The 17,929-nt window shown below is 39.7% G+C and overlaps 2 protein-coding genes and 1 long non-coding RNA gene across 6 annotated transcripts in view; 2 read left to right on the top strand and 1 right to left on the bottom strand.

Annotated features, from left to right (window-relative positions):
• LOC309655611 (uncharacterized protein) overlaps positions 1-17,929 on the top strand; it is a gene marked incomplete at its 3' end in the record, with an annotated part of 398,594 nt that overhangs the window by 325,900 nt on the left and 54,765 nt on the right. The gene's annotated exons all lie outside the window — the stretch shown is intronic.
• LOC309654458 overlaps positions 1-17,929 on the top strand; it is a 595,613-nt gene that overhangs the window by 182,796 nt on the left and 394,888 nt on the right. The window lies entirely within an intron of this gene.
• Positions 1-17,929, bottom strand: part of FRMD6 (FERM domain containing 6) — a 79,662-nt gene that overhangs the window by 7,222 nt on the left and 54,511 nt on the right. For all 4 annotated transcript variants that reach the window (XM_082448403.1, XM_082448401.1, XM_082448404.1 and 1 more), the window contains exons 5-11: positions 17,594-17,670; positions 15,157-15,343; positions 11,839-11,994; positions 8,537-8,602; positions 7,578-7,646; positions 4,906-5,080; positions 36-371 (exon numbers count right to left, since the gene is read on the bottom strand). In XM_082448403.1, the coding sequence (XP_082304529.1) occupies positions 36-371; positions 4,906-5,080; positions 7,578-7,646; positions 8,537-8,602; positions 11,839-11,994; positions 15,157-15,343; positions 17,594-17,670 (1,066 nt within the window). The remainder of the gene's footprint in view (positions 1-35; positions 372-4,905; positions 5,081-7,577; positions 7,647-8,536; positions 8,603-11,838; positions 11,995-15,156; positions 15,344-17,593; positions 17,671-17,929) is intronic.

A 17,929-nucleotide genomic window follows, 5' to 3' on the forward strand; every position in this document is an offset into this window, starting at 1 on the left:
CACGGGTAGCTCCGAGGGCCTGGGGGGCAGGTTACCATCATCCTGCAAATCCTCCTCCAGCCGGTCCTTGCCGCCACTCTCCACCCCGGAGGTGTGGGAGCTGCCGTGGCTGGTCATGGAGCTGCAGGTTTTCAGCTTGCGGTGGATGGCGCTGCCGGGGTAGGCATCTTCGGGGCCCGCGTCCCGGGCCTTGGTGTCGGCCTCGATGCCCGAGGTGTGAGAGCTGCCGTGGCTGGCGGTGGAGTGACGGGACAGGCGCTTATGCTTCATGCTGCCCGCGCTGCTCCCGCTGGCCCGGGACCGCTTCTCCAGCTGGTCCATGTCGAGGTCCAGGTTGTCGCTGATGTAAGATTCCCGGTACTGCTTCTTCTCTGTGTGGTGAGGAAGACAGCTTGTCATTACATTCAACCAAGGCAGAAGGAACAGCTGATTAGCTGGGGTCAAGCCAAGAACAAGTACAATTTCACATTCAGAAGTGAGTGACTAGAAAGTGCTCATAATTCTGATAGGAGCTCAATTTAAGAAGACCGCAAAATGAATAAAAACCAGTACCATAGATATGAGGCGAGTATTTAACTACTCAAAGAGTTTTAAAGCTTCAAACACCATAGAAGAATGCTACTCAAAGTGTAAGATGGCAGAGCACTTCTTGTCTGCAAACTGTTATCGGTCCACAGTGGAATAAGTTCAGGAATTGAGAATAAACATTTAGAAACTTTTAGAGTGATCTGACATTGCCAGGACATCCACGAATGTGATTTTGAACTTTGCAAAAGGATCGGTCCACAGTGGATTGGAAGTTTTTAAAAATCTGGTCCTTCCCCACAGATAATTTCAAAAGGACTGCTACAGAAACGGTTCAATAAATATACTTATGCTAATTGCCTTTCATTTGATTTGTTCATCTGTTCAATTTGGGCCATTGTTAGCTTAGCTCGAACTGTTGAAGACAATTTAAAATAAAATTATTCTTCTGAGAATTTCTTTCAAAAAATTCTAGAATTTAGATTTTCATGGATGAAGATTGCTTTTCTCCATTTAGGCTGAATCAGTGAGGTTTTACCATCTATTAAGAACACATAGTAATCACTACTGGTTTGATAATTTATACCCATGTAGCCTCTGACTGAGAAAACTGTTCTTTGATTTAACATGGCAGTACACCTCTTTAACGTAGCAAAGACACAATATCGGAAAGTCCCTTTTATCCAATGCTAAACTAACCATTACATAAAGGCACAAAGTTACAACTGAGCTACAGGTGTGCAACTGATACAAACATACTATTTTTGTGCTTCAGGTCAGAAATTTAAAACAAAAAAATAGTTAAACTGCCTTGTATCTTTAATACTGATGAGAAGTAACACATTAGAACAATGTTAAAAATGGAGAGTGCATTTGGGGAATGTTAAATTGATATTATTTCAGAAACTGCTGACTATCAGACTAATTGGGTTCTCAAGGGCCTGTTAATGGATTTAATTGTATTGTGTCTTGGTTAAGTAAAAATACTTGCACTCTTGATGTCTGAATCCAGCTCTGAAGTATAATCACCACAGGCTTCCCCAGAGAGCGAATGAACATCAGCAGGAAGAGAAAATACGCATTCCAGGATGCAAAATGGAAAAAATGCTTGGAGAAGGTTGTGTGTACATTTCTTTCATGTCAATTCTAAGGAATCGAGCTGAAACACACAAAGGTGAGTGTGCGGAGCCACAAAGAGGCAGACTGGAACCAGACATTATAGCCTAACACACACATCACTGCAACAAAAGTACATCCATCTACAGCCCGTTTTTTAGGGTTAGACTGGGTTCTAATGATTCCTATTTTCTGAAGGCAACAGGAGTTTGAAGATGAAGAACTAAAGGGGTCTGCAAAATTCTCATACTTTCTATTCACTGTAGTTTCAATACAATAGCCATGTGGCCCTTGGAAGGGTGGAAAGTAAAGAGAAAAAGTAAAAAAAAAAAAGTCCTATATGGTGTTCGAGTTCTAAGACAATTGAGAATTGTGGATCTAATAATTTAAAAGCTTTTCTAACTCTTTACAAATAGCCCTTTTACTCCCAAATTTCTGGTAGATTTGGAATCAACTTCAGTTATTCTATACTCACAAGCATAGTCACTAGAAGACAAGCACTTTGCCAATGTGATTTCTATCTAATAGGAGCCTAGCATGAATTACTTCCTGTCAGTGTGTCAGCGCAGCCTTGGTGTTCCATGTGCTGGCTTCTATTCCTGTCATCGTGCTTTATCTCTTAGACCCTCTGCAAACATTTAAGAAGCTTCACACCAATCGGTTACAAAATGAGGGAAATGCTGAAATAATTCTGAAATTTATTCTAAGAGATGCAAAATGCAAACTCTCACCCCCTAGTAATCACTGGTGTCAACAGGGCAAATCATCAATGTGCCAGTGTTCTATTTATTCCCTCTATTGTAAAAGCCCACAGACCACCAAGTTTTTCATATGTTATTTTGTAATATAATGCAGTCAATGTGCCCTCTTGACACAGACCTAAGAATAAGCCCTAGCTACTGAATAAAGTTGAGTTGAAAAAAAATTTTAATGACAGAAAGCATTTTTTATCCATCTGTTCTAAATACCGTAAGATTCTTGTGATCATTTTTACTATAAAATGAGAAAATAGTGTTTCAGACAAGGTGACTCTAGATGAAATTTAATTAAGAAAAATATAGATTCTTTTCATGCTGTGATTTTGGCTAATGTTAATAGCTTTTTTTGTTTAAAATGATGGAGTCCTTAAGTGTGGGTGAGATAACTGGATTCAGGCCAAGGTAAGTCCAAAAAAACTGTTTCAGGTTTTCTTCAGATCTGGAGGGATTTCTAAGCAGAGAAAACTAAAGATGTAAAGGAAAAAAAGCCATCCCCGCAAAATCTATCTATATGTATCCACGTAAAAGATCCAATCTGCACCTTTATCATTCCCTCACTGCCCCTACTCACATAAGCCCTCAAATGCACTTGGTGCTATGCTTGGTAACAGACAAAGCCCTCCCCTCTTAACAGGACATTCTATGTAATTTTGCTTTAGAACCTGTAGGGGAGGTTCGTTACTTCTTTCAAGCTCTAAGGGGCTCCCATTAAGGTCACCTAAACAAGAATTTACTAAAATGCTGCCGGCAGAGAGCTGCTGGAATAAGTGAATTTCTCAAGGTGCCAAGTTGGCCATTTAGGAATGTAGCCAGCTTGGCAAAATGATGGGCTCTGCACCTAAGTTACCTATTCTCACAAGCTTCCTTGGCGCTTCTGTCCTGTTTAAATTCCTAATCTTCATATCAGCGTCAGAGAGATATATGCATTTATTATACTGATGAGTCATCATGGGAAAGAACTGGCATAGAAAGTCTGGCAGCAGGGGAAGCCAATACACTTGACGGTGAGACCAATTCTCTCCGAAGACAGATGCAGTTTGGTGGCAGACAGTGGAAAATGATTCACATTCCAACTGCTACTTAAATGACAATGGCTTCTCCAAACTGGGTCTCATGTAAATTGACAGACAGCTTTTGAGAGAAATCAATCAGATGCAAACCTCTATAAGGTTTTTGTTTGTTAAGAGAGAAAATGGTACAGATGAACATGTCTGCAAGGCACAAATAGAGACACAGATGTAGAGAACAAACATATGGACCTCAAGGAGGGGAAAAGGGGGGTGGGATGAACTGGGAGATTGGGATTGACATATATCCACTACTATGTATAAAATAGATAACTAATGAGAACCTGCTGTATAGCACAGGGAACTATACTCAGTGCTCTGTGGTGACCTAAATGGGAAGGAAATCCAAAAAAGAGGGGATATGTGTATGCACATAGCTGATTCACTTCGCTGTACAGCAGAAACTAACACAACACTGTTAAGCAACTATACCCCAATTAGGAAAAAAAAAAAAAAGAGGACAGGTACTTGTCTCACTTCTATAGGAAAAGTGAGGTCTGAGAGGTCGAAATCTGTTTCCTATATGGACCTAAGATATGAATCTGCATCCTAATGTTCATGCAAATACTCCAAATCGAATCCGATCGAATTACCAAGAATTACTACAAAATGAGTTTGCAAAAAAATCGAAGACAGTAAAAAACCAAATATGCAAAGTAGCATTTTTGGGGATTAGAAGCTAGAGTGTGCCGAACAGGGTAACCACAGGAGATAAAGAGTTAACCATTAGGTTAATACTGTGAAGTTGAAGTCTGCAGCTAGAAGCCCCCATCCCCGTCTTCCTCTCTTCACCATGACTTGACCCCCCTTTCAGGGCCCGGAACTCTGAAGCCCCAAAGGCACTGCTCTATTCTGTGTCTCAGCAAAGCTCCCACAGGACTGGCTGACGAGATCCTCAATTGTAAACTTCTCTCTCCTTTGTTTGTCTTTCTTGCTCAGCCAGACGTGGGGCCTCCTAGCAGTCAACAAGAGGCTGGAGACATTCTGTGACCCACCTTTATTGTCACTCTAACCTAAGGAATAATCACACTGGAAGGAATTCCAGATAGCCTGTGGATAACAGCACCAAGGTGGATCAGTGTATAAACAAAGCTCTGAGATGCAGATAAAAGCTGATATGCACAGAAACCCTGGCCTGCGCCTTCATGTGGTGGCTTTCTGCAAGAATTCTCAAGCCAAGTGTGGGGAAACCTTACAGAGGCTGTTCTTGAAGGTAGCTAAATGGCAGGGATCATCTCGGATATGCTGACTAGCACTGTGGGAGGTGGGCCTTCCGGGACAGTGCTGAGATGAAACAGGAGTGCTGCTGGGGATCTGGAGAGGCCGGTCCCCAGGTCCCACTCTTCAGAAGACTAAAGCCCCAGTTCTTGGCAGCTGTAGAGTACGGGGCCCCAGGTGGCAAGAGCACCATCTGCTTCCCGCCCGAGACCCTGCAGGACCTTCGTTTTCCTCCAGCTTCCGGATGTGGCGCAGGACAGGCTGCAGGTTCATGTAGAGGCGGTGGCTGTTACTCAGGAGCTGCAGCAGGTGTCTGGAGCGCATGGGGCACCCCGTGTAGTAGATGAGCTTCCTGGCTGAGGGCAAGCCATCTGGCAAAATCTCAAACTTCTTTCCCTGTGGAGGGGAGGCATGAATCAGATCAGGAAGAAAAGTGTCCGACGTGCCAAGCTCCTCTTCATTTTCTAGTTAGTGAGGAAAACTACAGACTCAGAAATAGATGTATAAAGCGCCATCCAAAATTCCCGGAGGATAAATTACTGTTTTCCCTTTCAAAAATGTCACAGGACAGAGGATTACCAAAAATTCAGGGAAGTGCCTAGCCAGGGCCTTCTGGTTCCATCTTTGGTTTCTCTGGCTGGCCAGGCCATTTACATAATGGAGAAGAGAAGGGCCCATCACAAAAGCATCCTTAAATGTAATCCCAACACCCTAACTCAGTAAACAAGACAACAAATTCTAGAAGGGTAATGCATTCAAATATCTGTTGAACACTTACAATGTACCAAACACTTTGCTAGGCCCTGAGAAAGTAACAGTGCAGAGGACAAAGTCCCTACCCCCATGTCACTACATTCTGGTGGGAGAGATGGTAAATAAACACATAAAATAATTGCAGCTTATGATAAATTCTGGGAGGGAAATAAACAAGGAGTTATGATAGTGAACAATAAAGGATATCTATTTAGGGTTTAGAAAAAATGAAAAACTCTCTAGTTGGATAAAAGAGGGAGGTGGAAGCCAGAAGGACAGTTAGAGGGATCAGACAGGAAGGAGAAATAAGAGATGGAAGTAGTGTAAGTATCTTTCTGTCAGTAGAGGAATCTCATTCATTAGGTTTGGGATCATTAACATAAAGTTCTAAGTTGAGGGCGAGGGTTTGGCAAAGTTCCTTACAGTTATGGAATGTTATTAACTCCTTTAACTTTCCTGACAATGAATAAGGCAGCAGGACTACAGAAAGGAATATTCCAGGCACAGTGATTCTCAGCTGGAGGGGAGAGATAAATCAAAGAGGGAGGCATATTCTAACTACACACTTAATGTCAGTGCAAAGCAATATGGGTTTGTGTAACTCAGACGTGGATGGAATTTCTTACCTCTCGACTTTCCATTTTAAAAGGAACCAACATTGGATCTCAATGCTAGAATGCTTATAACTTACACTTAATGAGCACTAAGCATGTATTAACTCACTTAATCCATCCTCACAAGTCTATGGGGTTGGGGGGGGGGAACAGTCAATTATCCCCATTTTAGAATGAAGAAACCAAGGCACAGAGATGTTAAGTGATTTGCCCAGGGTCACACAACTAGGCAGGGCTGGGCTGGCTGCAAGAAGAGTCATCTGGGAAGTTTGCCAAGATAGATTCCTGGTCTCCACCCCAGACCTACTGAATCAAAAATCTCTTTGGTGAGGATGATGAGGCCCAGAAATCTAAATAAGCTCCTCAGATGCGAGTGATGCACAACTAGATTCAGGAACCACTGGGTGCAGGACCCTTAAGAAATTCAATTTCTATAAATGTATTTTATTACTTCTTAACTGGGGACATGAAGGGGGCAAGTGGGGTAATAATTTGCTCATTTACAAATAGCTCCACTCCTTTCCCAAAGAGCTTGAACGAGAAAGAGCCAGCGAGTAGGAGGCAGGTCAGGCCCCATTTAATGTATGAGTGAAGTGAAATCAGATTGGACTGTGCCCAATGTAAAGTCAGAAACAGGTCTTTTAACTCCCAGGGCAGTGTGGAGTCAGTGCCCAAATGCTATTTGGCAACAGAGCCCTTTATTTATATAGGCCATCTTCCTGATGGAAAGAAAGAAGCACATGTGTCCTAATCCTTATCTTCCTCCTTTCTTTGTGTATTTTTTCCAATAATTTGTGAACAAAGCGAAATTATGAATTTTAACGACCACTAGAAATACATATAATTAACTGTAATTCTTTGAACCCTCCCGCAAATGGATACAGCTGACAAAACAGTGAAACAGCTGGGAAAAATCAAGAATCTGCTCCAACAAAAGAAAGTGTATCATTCTCAATCATCTAAAAGTAAAAGTACTTTTCCCGTTAAGAATGGCAGTCCTTTCTTTATAATGATGAGTTTCAACAGACAGATATTAATAGAAACATCTTTTTATATCACTCTTTATTCTTTGCTCAAGAGAAGTTAACTTCCACAAGAACTGGCCAACCCCCATGCTAAGAGTAATTTACCCTCTGATTACAGCTTTCTGTTTTCTAATCCCTCTGCTGTATTTTAAAAACAATTCTGTTTGATGAATTCATCTTGAACTTTTCCCATCACATTTCTTCTGAAACTAGAATAACTTAGGGTAGAGTGGTGGGGACCAGATACACAAATTAAAATTAGTGATTTCTTTTGCTGTAAGACTCTGTTTTAGGTTCACTACTGAAAAGTGGCAAGGATTATAATTATAGCACATGCATAAGAATATAAGACAGCTAACTAAATATTTCCATCTTCAATTTTGAGAAAATATCAAGTTTTGTGCCTGAAACAATATTTTGTTTAAAAAAACAAAACAAAAAACAATACAAGTCCACAAAAACAAAAAACTGAGTATTTTAAGTCAGTTATTTTAAACTTACCACAAACACCAACTTTCCAACATTGGTCCAAGGGAAATCATAAAGTAATTGTTTCTCTTCATCTAAATTCTGTGGAAAGAATTATAAGAGTTACTTATAACTCTTACAAGTAATGCACAGAGAGTTACTGAGGAAACTGACAGATATTCTAAAATAGCTCTAACTTCTTTCCCAGAAAACTAAAATACAGTAATTAAAATCTGAAAGAGGTCCCCAACTCTCTTTGGAGATATGCAGACAGTAATTAAAAGAGGAGTGATACAATTCTGTCGCTTTTGGTTCCTGAGTGACTGCGTTAACCTGCCCTTTTAAGGCAATCTTTTCCCTTCTGGCCTATCCCTAAATTTAAATAAAAAGTCCAGAAGACTCAGGCATTCAAGAGATGAGATAAGGCACTCGGACTTTCATAACTGGATACTTTGCCTATATCGAAGATAAGGCATCCTTTTATTCTCCCCGGTCTCACAGAGGGAGGCACTCTCTCCCTTGTTGATGGCTGTAGCATAAAACCATCCCACCTGCAAAAGGATGATGGTAACTACTTACTCAAGGGACAGGTTTTATCAGAAAATTGTAACGGAAATTAAAATGTCTGGTCAGTCACTGTATTAAAAAGTCATTTTTCCTTCCACAGTTATAGATGTACCAGATGGTAAAAAAGAATATTAAAAATTAATGACACACAAAGAAAAATGTCTGGATATTAATGATCTGTGAGTGATGAACTGGGGCCAATCTTTGGTTTGTTGTTTTCTGTTCTAGAGGACTCACTAGTGTCAAGGATCAGACTGCTTCACTTCGTCTATCCCACGTTATCTACATCTGTGCTAGACAAACAGGAAGTAACGACCAATCAATGGCTGGAAATGGACCAGTGAACCTATCGCAGGACCAGGCAGGCACAGTGCCACAGTAAGACATAGTGGATGCCATTTGACACTTACTTCCCATTAACTAACCTGAAAAATCTGTATTCCCCGCATGGTCAATCCAAGGGTCAGAGAAGCTTCAATTTCCCTTTTATCCTATAGGAATAAAATTGTATGAAAAAGTATATTTTTCTTCTACAATGAACAATTCAGCACCAAAGAAAAGAACCAAAGATAAATTTCAGGATTAGAAAGCTTTTGACTTAAAATAACTTTGCTTGTCTTTCTGCATCCCTTGTTTTCTGTAAGATTTAAGAAAATCATGGGCACATATTAAATCAGTAATGGTATTTTCTACTTTCTAAATCCCTGCGATTTCAAAGTTTTAGTGTTTTTACTATATTATATACACTTTCATATCTGACAATATTCTAAATATTTGTGTTACTGAGAACTCCAGTAAGTAAGACTATTTTGCTGCTTTTACATCATTTTTTTAAATCTTCTCTCTTATGCTTAATCTCTTCTCAGAAGTTAGAATCTTGAATATAAGGTTGTAGTTATATTCTGAGGTGTACTAGACTTTATGTGTTTAAAACTGGTTAAATCTCCCAACTCTGAAAACAAAGTCAGAGGCAAGCCTGAATAGTTAATACTCTTTCATGAAGATAGCTAATAAAGCTATAAAAGCTTTACATTTAGTTAGTCTTGAAAGAAAATACTTATGTTTAAGAAGTTCAATTATCACTTGCCAATATGATATACATTCTACCAGCTAAACCATAAACTAAAAAAAAAAAAATACTACAACAAGTATAAGGGAAAAAGTTGTACAATTAAGAATGTATTCTGAACTTGGCCACATCTTCTAAGTGCTCATCTGTAACAAGTGGATATAAGGTATAAAGTTCAAAATAGAAAACAAAATTGCTGAGTAACTAAAACATTTTCATTATGAGATTTCTCAATAAAAACAATAAATGAGTACATGCAGATCTTTATTACATTTACTGCCAGTTTTTGCATGATCATGGAAAGGGATATTTTTAGAAAATGCATCCTTACCTGGCATAGTAAAGAGAAGCCACAGCCTATTTTCACTATTGGGGCTGTTTTTTCCCACTAATACTCTTCACATCAAGAAAGGCACATACAGTACAGACTTAACAGGAGAAACCAATCCATCACTATGAGCTTAGGCCAATTTCCCTTTCAAGGCTGTTCTGATTGCTTCCTGAAATAAGATTGTGCTCATAAAAATGCTGGTCGTGCGTGTATGAGGTGCGTATTACTGGGAAAGAGGCACAGAGGTTTTTTTTTGTTGTTGTTCTTGTTGTTTTAAGTTTCCTGTCTTCTGTCTCCATTTTATTAACAGTCCTTAAATGACGCAGTTTTAATGGCGGCCACGTGATTTCTTTAAAGAATGAAAATTCTGCCTATAAGGAAAAAATATCTATTTCCCCACCTCATTGAGTTCATTAAAATTAGTTATCTTGTTTTAAGCAGACCAGAGTGATTTTCTATGACACATAAGTAGTGCACTTTAAGCAAATTGAAAGATTAATTTTTACATGAAAGATAAATTGGAGATATCTACTTCACTAAAGGATTCCTAATAGGATCTTAATAGGATTCTTTAAAATACCAAAGCTTCCCTAGAAAATAAAAAGCAACCAATATTTACTGAGCATTCACTAATGTGCCAGGCACTCCATCTGGTTATTTCAGATTCACCATCTTGTTGAATCTTCCCAACCTGTGATATGTATAGGATCATTCCCACTTAACAGATGCCCAGGATTGTAGCAACAGTTGCCTAGGATCCCAGCATGAGTGAATGCTGATGGAGGGTTTATAAAGCCACAGTCTTGCTGATGTATCATTCATACTTCTAATACATTTAAAAATATAAATTTATTGTCAAAAAAGGTCATTTATTTGCATTTTCTCATATAAATTGAGGTGTCACAATGAACTCCCTTAAAAGAAAAAAAAGAATTCAGTCTTCCAGGAATTTAGCTGAAGAGATCTTGTGGAACTCTATGCCTTTGAAAGATGACAGGGCATTAACAATGCATCTCTTGCGCATGAAAGAGAAAAAATAACATCCTTTGCTCTCTTTTTAAGTCTTTTGAACCAGCCAGGAAAATTACCCAGCAATATATCCAAACTACGGTCTAGTCTCCAATTGTCTAGTTATGCTAATCTTACCACAAAGGATGTAGGAGAGATAACAAACCTAATAATAACAATGATAATGGTAAAGGCAACACGTTTAATTTCATGCCTAACACATGCTGGGTACTGTTTTAAGCACTTTTCACCCACTAATTCCTTTAGTCTTCAATAAATCTCAGAGTTTATTGGGTATGTTACCATCCCCATTTATCTATGGGGAAACTAAAGCACAGAGAGGCTAAGTAACATACCTAAGGTTACACAGTAAGGGGTGAAGCTGGGATTTAATCCCAGCAAGGTAGGCCCAACAGACCACACTCTGAACCACTTCATCCTATTTGGTTGGAGAAGAAATATACCTTTGAATACTTAAGTGGGAATTCAAGGGTTCTTGCCATGGAAGTGATACTTGTGAAATAGGGAGAGGAGTGGGAAGGAGAAGCAGGAGAGAAGACAGAACGTGAAATAGTATTGCCAGTGATTCCCTGCAGAGCCCGCCCCAGTTATTATTTGGGTCTGTGACCTCTGACCCAGGATGGAAAAATGAGGCTAGAGACACAAGAACACAAAACACAAGGACACAGGAGAAAGGCAGTAACAAACTTTAGAGTGACAGCACAGAGTCAGTGGTTTAAGCACACAGGCTCTTGTCAAGTAGACCTGGGTTGAATCCTGGCTCTTATTAGTTTTGTGATCTTTGGTGTGTATCCTGGTCTGTAAAATGAAGATTACAGTCCTATCTTATAGTTATGAGGATTTTAAAAAGAGGATAAATATAAAGTGGCCCCATAAACACAATACTCAATAAACATTAGCTATTGTGGTGATGTTCTTATTACTAATGGATACATGCAGGTACGGCTTCACTTCAAGGAGTATTAAAAATTACTGATTGAACAAGTTGCAAATGTTACTCCCCAAGGCAGAAATGCAGATTTGGGAAGGAGAAAAATAACTATTTCATAATCACTGAAATGCCAGATGCACAACCTACAGCCACTTGTTATCTCAATACTAGGACCATTAAAGAGACTCCGTTCTGCTCCCAGGACTGAGGAAAAGCATCATTGACTCCAAGACTGACCAATGATGACAAACAGCGCTTGAAATGAAACTCTTTTAGAAGCCCATTAAAAAAAATTAAAATGACAACTTTCAATAAAAGCTTCTCCTGATCAAGGAGGTACGGCTGCAGACCTACTGCAGTTTTGTACCTTATACAATCTGTAGTAATGGACGGCAACATCATCCAGTCGGACGGCCTCTTTGATATATTTAAGATGAGCTTCAGAAGCTGTCAGTGCGAACTGATCTTTGTGCATGTTTGGAATGTGCTTCAGGATGTAGTCCTTTCCTCTCTTGGAAACAACCTGTTGGGATACAATGGGAGCGCAATGCAACATTTGTTGGAGGGATGCAAATACTACCCTCATCCCCCAAATGATGAAAGGATGAGAACCGAAAACAGGCCATGTAAACTGGCTGATTTCCATTAGAAAATTCCCACGCTTATTCTTTTTTGATCATCTGTTATGTGACCTGGCTGAATCAGCTAATATTAGAAGCTACAGAGTCAATTTAGCTGTAGTACTCCATATCTAAGAAGAAAAATCACAAGAAATGGGAAAAATATGTTCTCTTGGCTTTAAAATCACCAACAAAGAAAAACCATGCAAACTTGCACAATTTTGTCCACCTCACTGCTTATACTTGCAGAATTACTGGTACCATGAAATGCAGCCACTGTCAGCACATCTTCAGGTTCCGGATCCTACTTAACTCTTCTAAAATTACAGCCACAGAGTGGGAGGTTCTAAATGCTAATCCGAAGAAAGCAGGGGACTGCGAGGAATTCTCAGAAACATTTCTGGTTTTTGCATAAGAGGCTGATATGAACACTTTACTCGAATACTTATGAGAAAACAGTTTCACGCAAATATACATTACAATTCACTGCGACTTCAGTTTTCATCAGACAGTAGTCAAAGCTTTTAGATATCAAAAATATATAGTATCCAGTAGCTGCAGGCTCAAAGAAAGGTGTTGATAAGTTAAAAGTCTTAGCTGGTTTCACAAAGATTATAAAATATGGAAAGAATTATGCAAAGTGAACAAAAAGCATTTTAGTGCTTAAAATGACCAGGATTTGAAAATTAGAGAATTTTTAGTTTTATCATTGTTTTTATAGTTCCTGATGTTTTGTTTCTTCCTATAAATATTTTAAGGAGAATTAAACATGATGAGTTATTGGCCAATAATCAAGTTTTGCTGAGAACTCAAGTTACAGATTTTTCTTTCTAGGTTCCTTTTACATGGAGATCACCTAAATCAGTACTTGTCAACCTTTTTCAGGTCAAAGAACCCCTAGAAAATAATATCTGTGAGGGCAATGAAGTAGATGATTTTGGTGATCGCAAGGGCTGAGAAAGCTGGTATCTCAGCACCCTGGGTGCCATGGCACACTAATGGGAAGCTCTGCTTTAAAGACCAAGGGTCATTGAGTACCTGTTGATAACTAGGGAATGTAAATACAGGTTAATTTTGGCCCAACAGACATTGCTATGTAATAGCCTGACATCTTTTGTGGGTTTTCTTGAACAACTGAAGCACAGTCAGCCAGTGAACAAAAGCTTATGTTGAGCACCGTGATGTGAAATGCTGAAGAAACAGAAAAGGTTAAGTTTACGCCTGTCCTTTAGAATATGCTAAGAAACACTTAGATTACTGGGTGCAAGAGACAAACAGAGCATTTGAAAATAAAATACTTATGTTCAGGGTCTTACTGAGCCCAGAGGAGGGGCATTGGGCACCTAGACAGTCTGCCCAGGGAACCACACCTGAGCTGATGAGCAGGAGTAGCCAGGTAAAACAGGGAGGGGGCCTCACCAGCTAAAGGAGCTGCAGACAGAAAGGCCCAATGTGTGAAACACCACAGTAGGTGTGCAGACACAGGAATTGCTGGGTGTTGCTACAGCACAACACACAAGGTGAAGGACAACCAGAAAGGAAGCTGGAAAGGCTGGCAGGGACCACATGCTGGGAAGTTCCTAGGTCATGCTTGGGAGCCAGGGCTTCACTCCGCAGATGAAGGTTTAAATCAGAAGCAAAATCAACTCCTCTGCAAGCTGCAAGTAAAGCCTGAAGCAGGGACACGCGTCTGCAGGAGTGCTGATGAGAGCTGGAGGCTGGGAAACATGAAGAACCACGATGGGGAGGACACGTGGTAATGTTTAGGAAGTTAAGAGCAACAAAAATACAAGAGGATCTTATTTCTTAAGCTGGGTGATGTGGATCAAGGGTTTATGTTAGAGGATGTTCTCGTCGACTGGATGGGGCAGGGAGAAAGGAGGGTGATAAGAAAGAGCCCCGAGTGACTCAAGTTTCTGGGTGATCAGGTGGATGGCAGTGCCACCGGCTGAGGTTAGGAACACAGAGAATTGAGGTGGGAAGAAGACGAATTTGATTTGGGACACTCTGAATGTGAGGTGCCTATGGGTAAACAGATGTCTTACAGACATAGGGGAGAGAAACAGATTCAGGAGGTGCCAGCACATAGGTGGTTGTAAAAAGCATTAATTTGGAGGAGATCTCCTGGGATGTGAGTGACTAAGTGTCAAATGCAGCAGAGAAATTCAGGAAAAGAAGTGAAAAGTGTCCACCGGATTTGGCAATTTAAAGGTCACCGCTGGCTTTAAGGACAGCACCATGAGTGGAGGGGGTGGTGAGGAAAGAAGGCAGATGGATGTGGGTTGAGGATTACACGTCGAAGTAAAGAAGCTAAAAAATCAAATATACGTCGTCACTTTTTCAAGAAGCTTTACTGAGAAGGGAAGGCGAGATTGGTAGGTCTTCTTTCCCTCCCTCCTTTCTTCCCTGAGGATGGGGAGGTGTGAACCAAACAAAGTATGTTCTGACTTACGAAGAGTTAGTTGGGATAGAGGCTGAAGATACGGGAGAGAGAAAGACGTCTCAGGAGAGACCTAGAGGAAGAATGGGAAGCGATATCAACAGGGTGGGGATGGAGAAAGGACCTCTGAGACAGTCAGTGCTCAAATAACCTAAGTTTTCTTGCTGAACTAAGGGGGTGGCTCCTCTTTTGAGAGTGAAGGAGATGGTGGTCAGATCAAGCAGTTTACTTATATTTGTTTCCTCAACACAGGAGAAGCTGTGAATGATCTCACCTTTTAAAGAGTAATGTTTTTCTCCCTTCGAAGGGAAAAAATGCTGCTTGAATTAAGAGTAAATACGAAGGTCAAGGCCATGTAAATGCCAAAAGAAGGCTGGCAAATTCCAAGTTCCACCATCTTTAGGATGGATAGCAATCCTCTTCCTCATAAACCATAAGCAGATTGAGTCCATCGAGAGACTGTATGTGTCACGCTCTCAAGTGTGAAATGTGTATCTGGGCGTGATGGAGGGTGTACTGGCCATCAAACATCTGGGTTCCCAGTTCTTGTAGCAGCATGACTACCCACACAATGAACTAGAAATGTGCTAGAGAAAACACTTTAGAATTTGAAAACAGTGCCTACCCAAGACGGGAAGTAAGCCTCGGGCTCAAAGTATTTTCCATAGTGCTTATTCCTTTTGAAGTTCCCAAGATCAGCCTGCAGCGCGAAGGCTGCCAGCAGGAAGTAGGCCTCCTCTCGGAGCACACACTGGGAATGAAGAACTTGTTTTCTCAGGTGCCAGTAATAATAGTATCTTGCTGCTCTGTCACTAGGAAAATAAAACAGAACTCACATTTTGATGGAACAATCTAAAGGCATGTAAACAGAACCCAAATCCTGCTATCCATCTGGTGACAAGAGCTCTTCTGTTCCTGCTCCCTCCTCCCCCTCACTGAAAAGGGGGAGGTTGTAGCTAATACCTGATTGCTGCCTAACTGCTGCTTCACCAAGGTCGCAGAGCGTCAGGACCCCAAGTCAGACTACCCAGACTGCAAAAATAACACTTCCTATGGCCAACAGCATTTGATTCATTCAGAGAATGGAAAACAGATCTGAATCATTCCACTCCAATATGGGATATACTACATTGAACGAGTATTAGAATAGAAGCCTAGGCATCTGTTGTCTGTATTAAAATAATTTTGCTACAATAATGCTGCACACATGACACAAATAAGGACAAATCTGAGGAGACAATCCTGGCTTGAATGTTATGCTGTCCTTTTTCGTTTTGTTTTTCATCTGAGCACATTACAAATACACTAAGGCCCTTTTCAAAATATTTCTGTTTATATGCCCTACTAGAAAAGAATTTGCCTAACTATGAATAGTCTTTTTTTTTTCCTCTAAGAATGAATAAACTGAAAACTCTCCTTAAATCTTTTTTTTTTTTTAAATTAAGTGGCTGTTACTTTATGGGTGTGATTTTATAGGCACATGTTATAAGAATAATGATAGTCGTCACAAATGGAAATACTAATAGTGCACTCATTACAATCCATTGAGGTCAGAAATAAATACAGTCCCCATTAAATACACTGAGTAAGAAGTGCTGACTGGGGAAAAATATGGTCAAGCTCCAAAAAATGTCACAGGCAAACAGGACGCCTCTGTGATCAAAGTAAAAATGCAAGAAAAAAATGTATGTGTGTGTGTGTGTGTGTCTGTGTGTGTGTCTGTGTGTGTGTGTCTGTGTGTGTGTGTCTGTGTATGTACTTAATGAGTATTTGTCTTCCTATTATTTTAGGTTGAATGTTCACCTGAGATTAATAGCTCATTAGTTGATGATAATAAAAACATATGGGTTTACTTTAACCAAGACTGTGTTTAAAAATGAAAAGTTTAAAATTTAAAAATAAAGCATTTATGTAATTTTTTTTCTCTTATGACTTTTCAGAGCACTTCTTTTTATAATGTTGAGTACACAGTGTTTGGACTAGCTCATCACTGGGGAAAAGGGCAGAAGTGTGGATCAATTAAACATTCATTAGTCCCAGGGGGCTAATTAGTGGCTAAATAATATATTTTCCTTCTTTCCAGCACATTCCATTCCAATTAAGTAAACTGAGTAAAAGTTTTATATAAACTGAGAATAACTAGAAAAGTTTCTCTGCTTTAAAAACATTCTTTACGGGCTAATATTTTTTACTTTTTAATTTGCATGTGGCAGTAACATAGATATTAAGAGCAAATCTCAGATACAACTCATTAGCCACATGTATCTTTGTCCCTTTTATGTGGGGTTTCCCAAAATTTAAAAATAAATAAGTAAAGCACAGAGTTCACATTTCTAGTATTTTCTATCAGCCAACAAAATCACCTCAGAGTCTTCCAGTACTGAATCCTCCTATACAAATAATAACCTGAGCTTCTAAACTGGGGAATTCTGAGTCTGTATCATGAGCACAGTATTATTCATGCACCTGCCTCCAGAAAAAGAATCAATTACCTGCCCTTGCCAAACTGCATCTAAGATTCTCACAGGATACCTCCACTGGGCGTAATCTTAGCTTTAAAGCTACTGCCAAGAACAGAAGCAAGACCCCAAAAGTGAAAAGAAAACCAGGCTATATAAACACCCATGCATTTTTATAGGACAGAGTTTTCCTGCTGCTGTTCCACTCCCCACACCACCACCAGAAAAGAATATAATCCATTAACCAACTTTCCACTTTACACAAGAGTGCTAGCTCTTTCTTAAAGGAAATATCTTTTTGGTGACTGATTTGTTACTGAAAATGTGGAGTAGAGAAAATGTGAGCTGATGAGATTGCTAACATTTTCACTGATAGTCTAACATTATCACTCATTCATTCAACACATGTTTATTGAGTGTCTACTGTACCTCTGTTTTAGGGACTGAAGATACATGCGTGCGTAAAAAATTTTTTTAAAAATCCCTGCTCTTTTATATTCTAGCAGGTGGAGACAAACAATAAACACAAGTACTTTATCTGATATGTTAGAGGATGAGTACTGTAGAAAAATAAAGGTTCGGAATTTCTCCCTGTCCTCATACCTGATCAATCGACCATTTTCCACATAGTACTGCACGCGGAAGTGGATGATCATAGGGGGTCCAAACTGGTCAATACCCTAAACAAAGACATGCATAAAAATCAGGCTGTTTTTGGTTACTTCAAAAGTGGGTTTCAAAAACAACAAATACCATTATTTACAAGTTACTTTTTAAACACTGAAAGGTTTGATCTACTTCTAATGAGTAGGGGCTTGCAGCGGGTAGACAGTTGTCTCAGTTGTCCTAGATGGATACCAGGTTTATGAGAAAACAGGAAGTTTTATAACTATATCTGATACTCATTCACTGTAATGCCAATGACAACATACGGGAAGA

Source organism: Balaenoptera physalus (assembly GCF_965194825.1).
Source record: "Balaenoptera physalus genome assembly, chromosome: 2".
Classification (NCBI taxonomy): domain Eukaryota; kingdom Metazoa; phylum Chordata; class Mammalia; order Artiodactyla; family Balaenopteridae; genus Balaenoptera; species Balaenoptera physalus.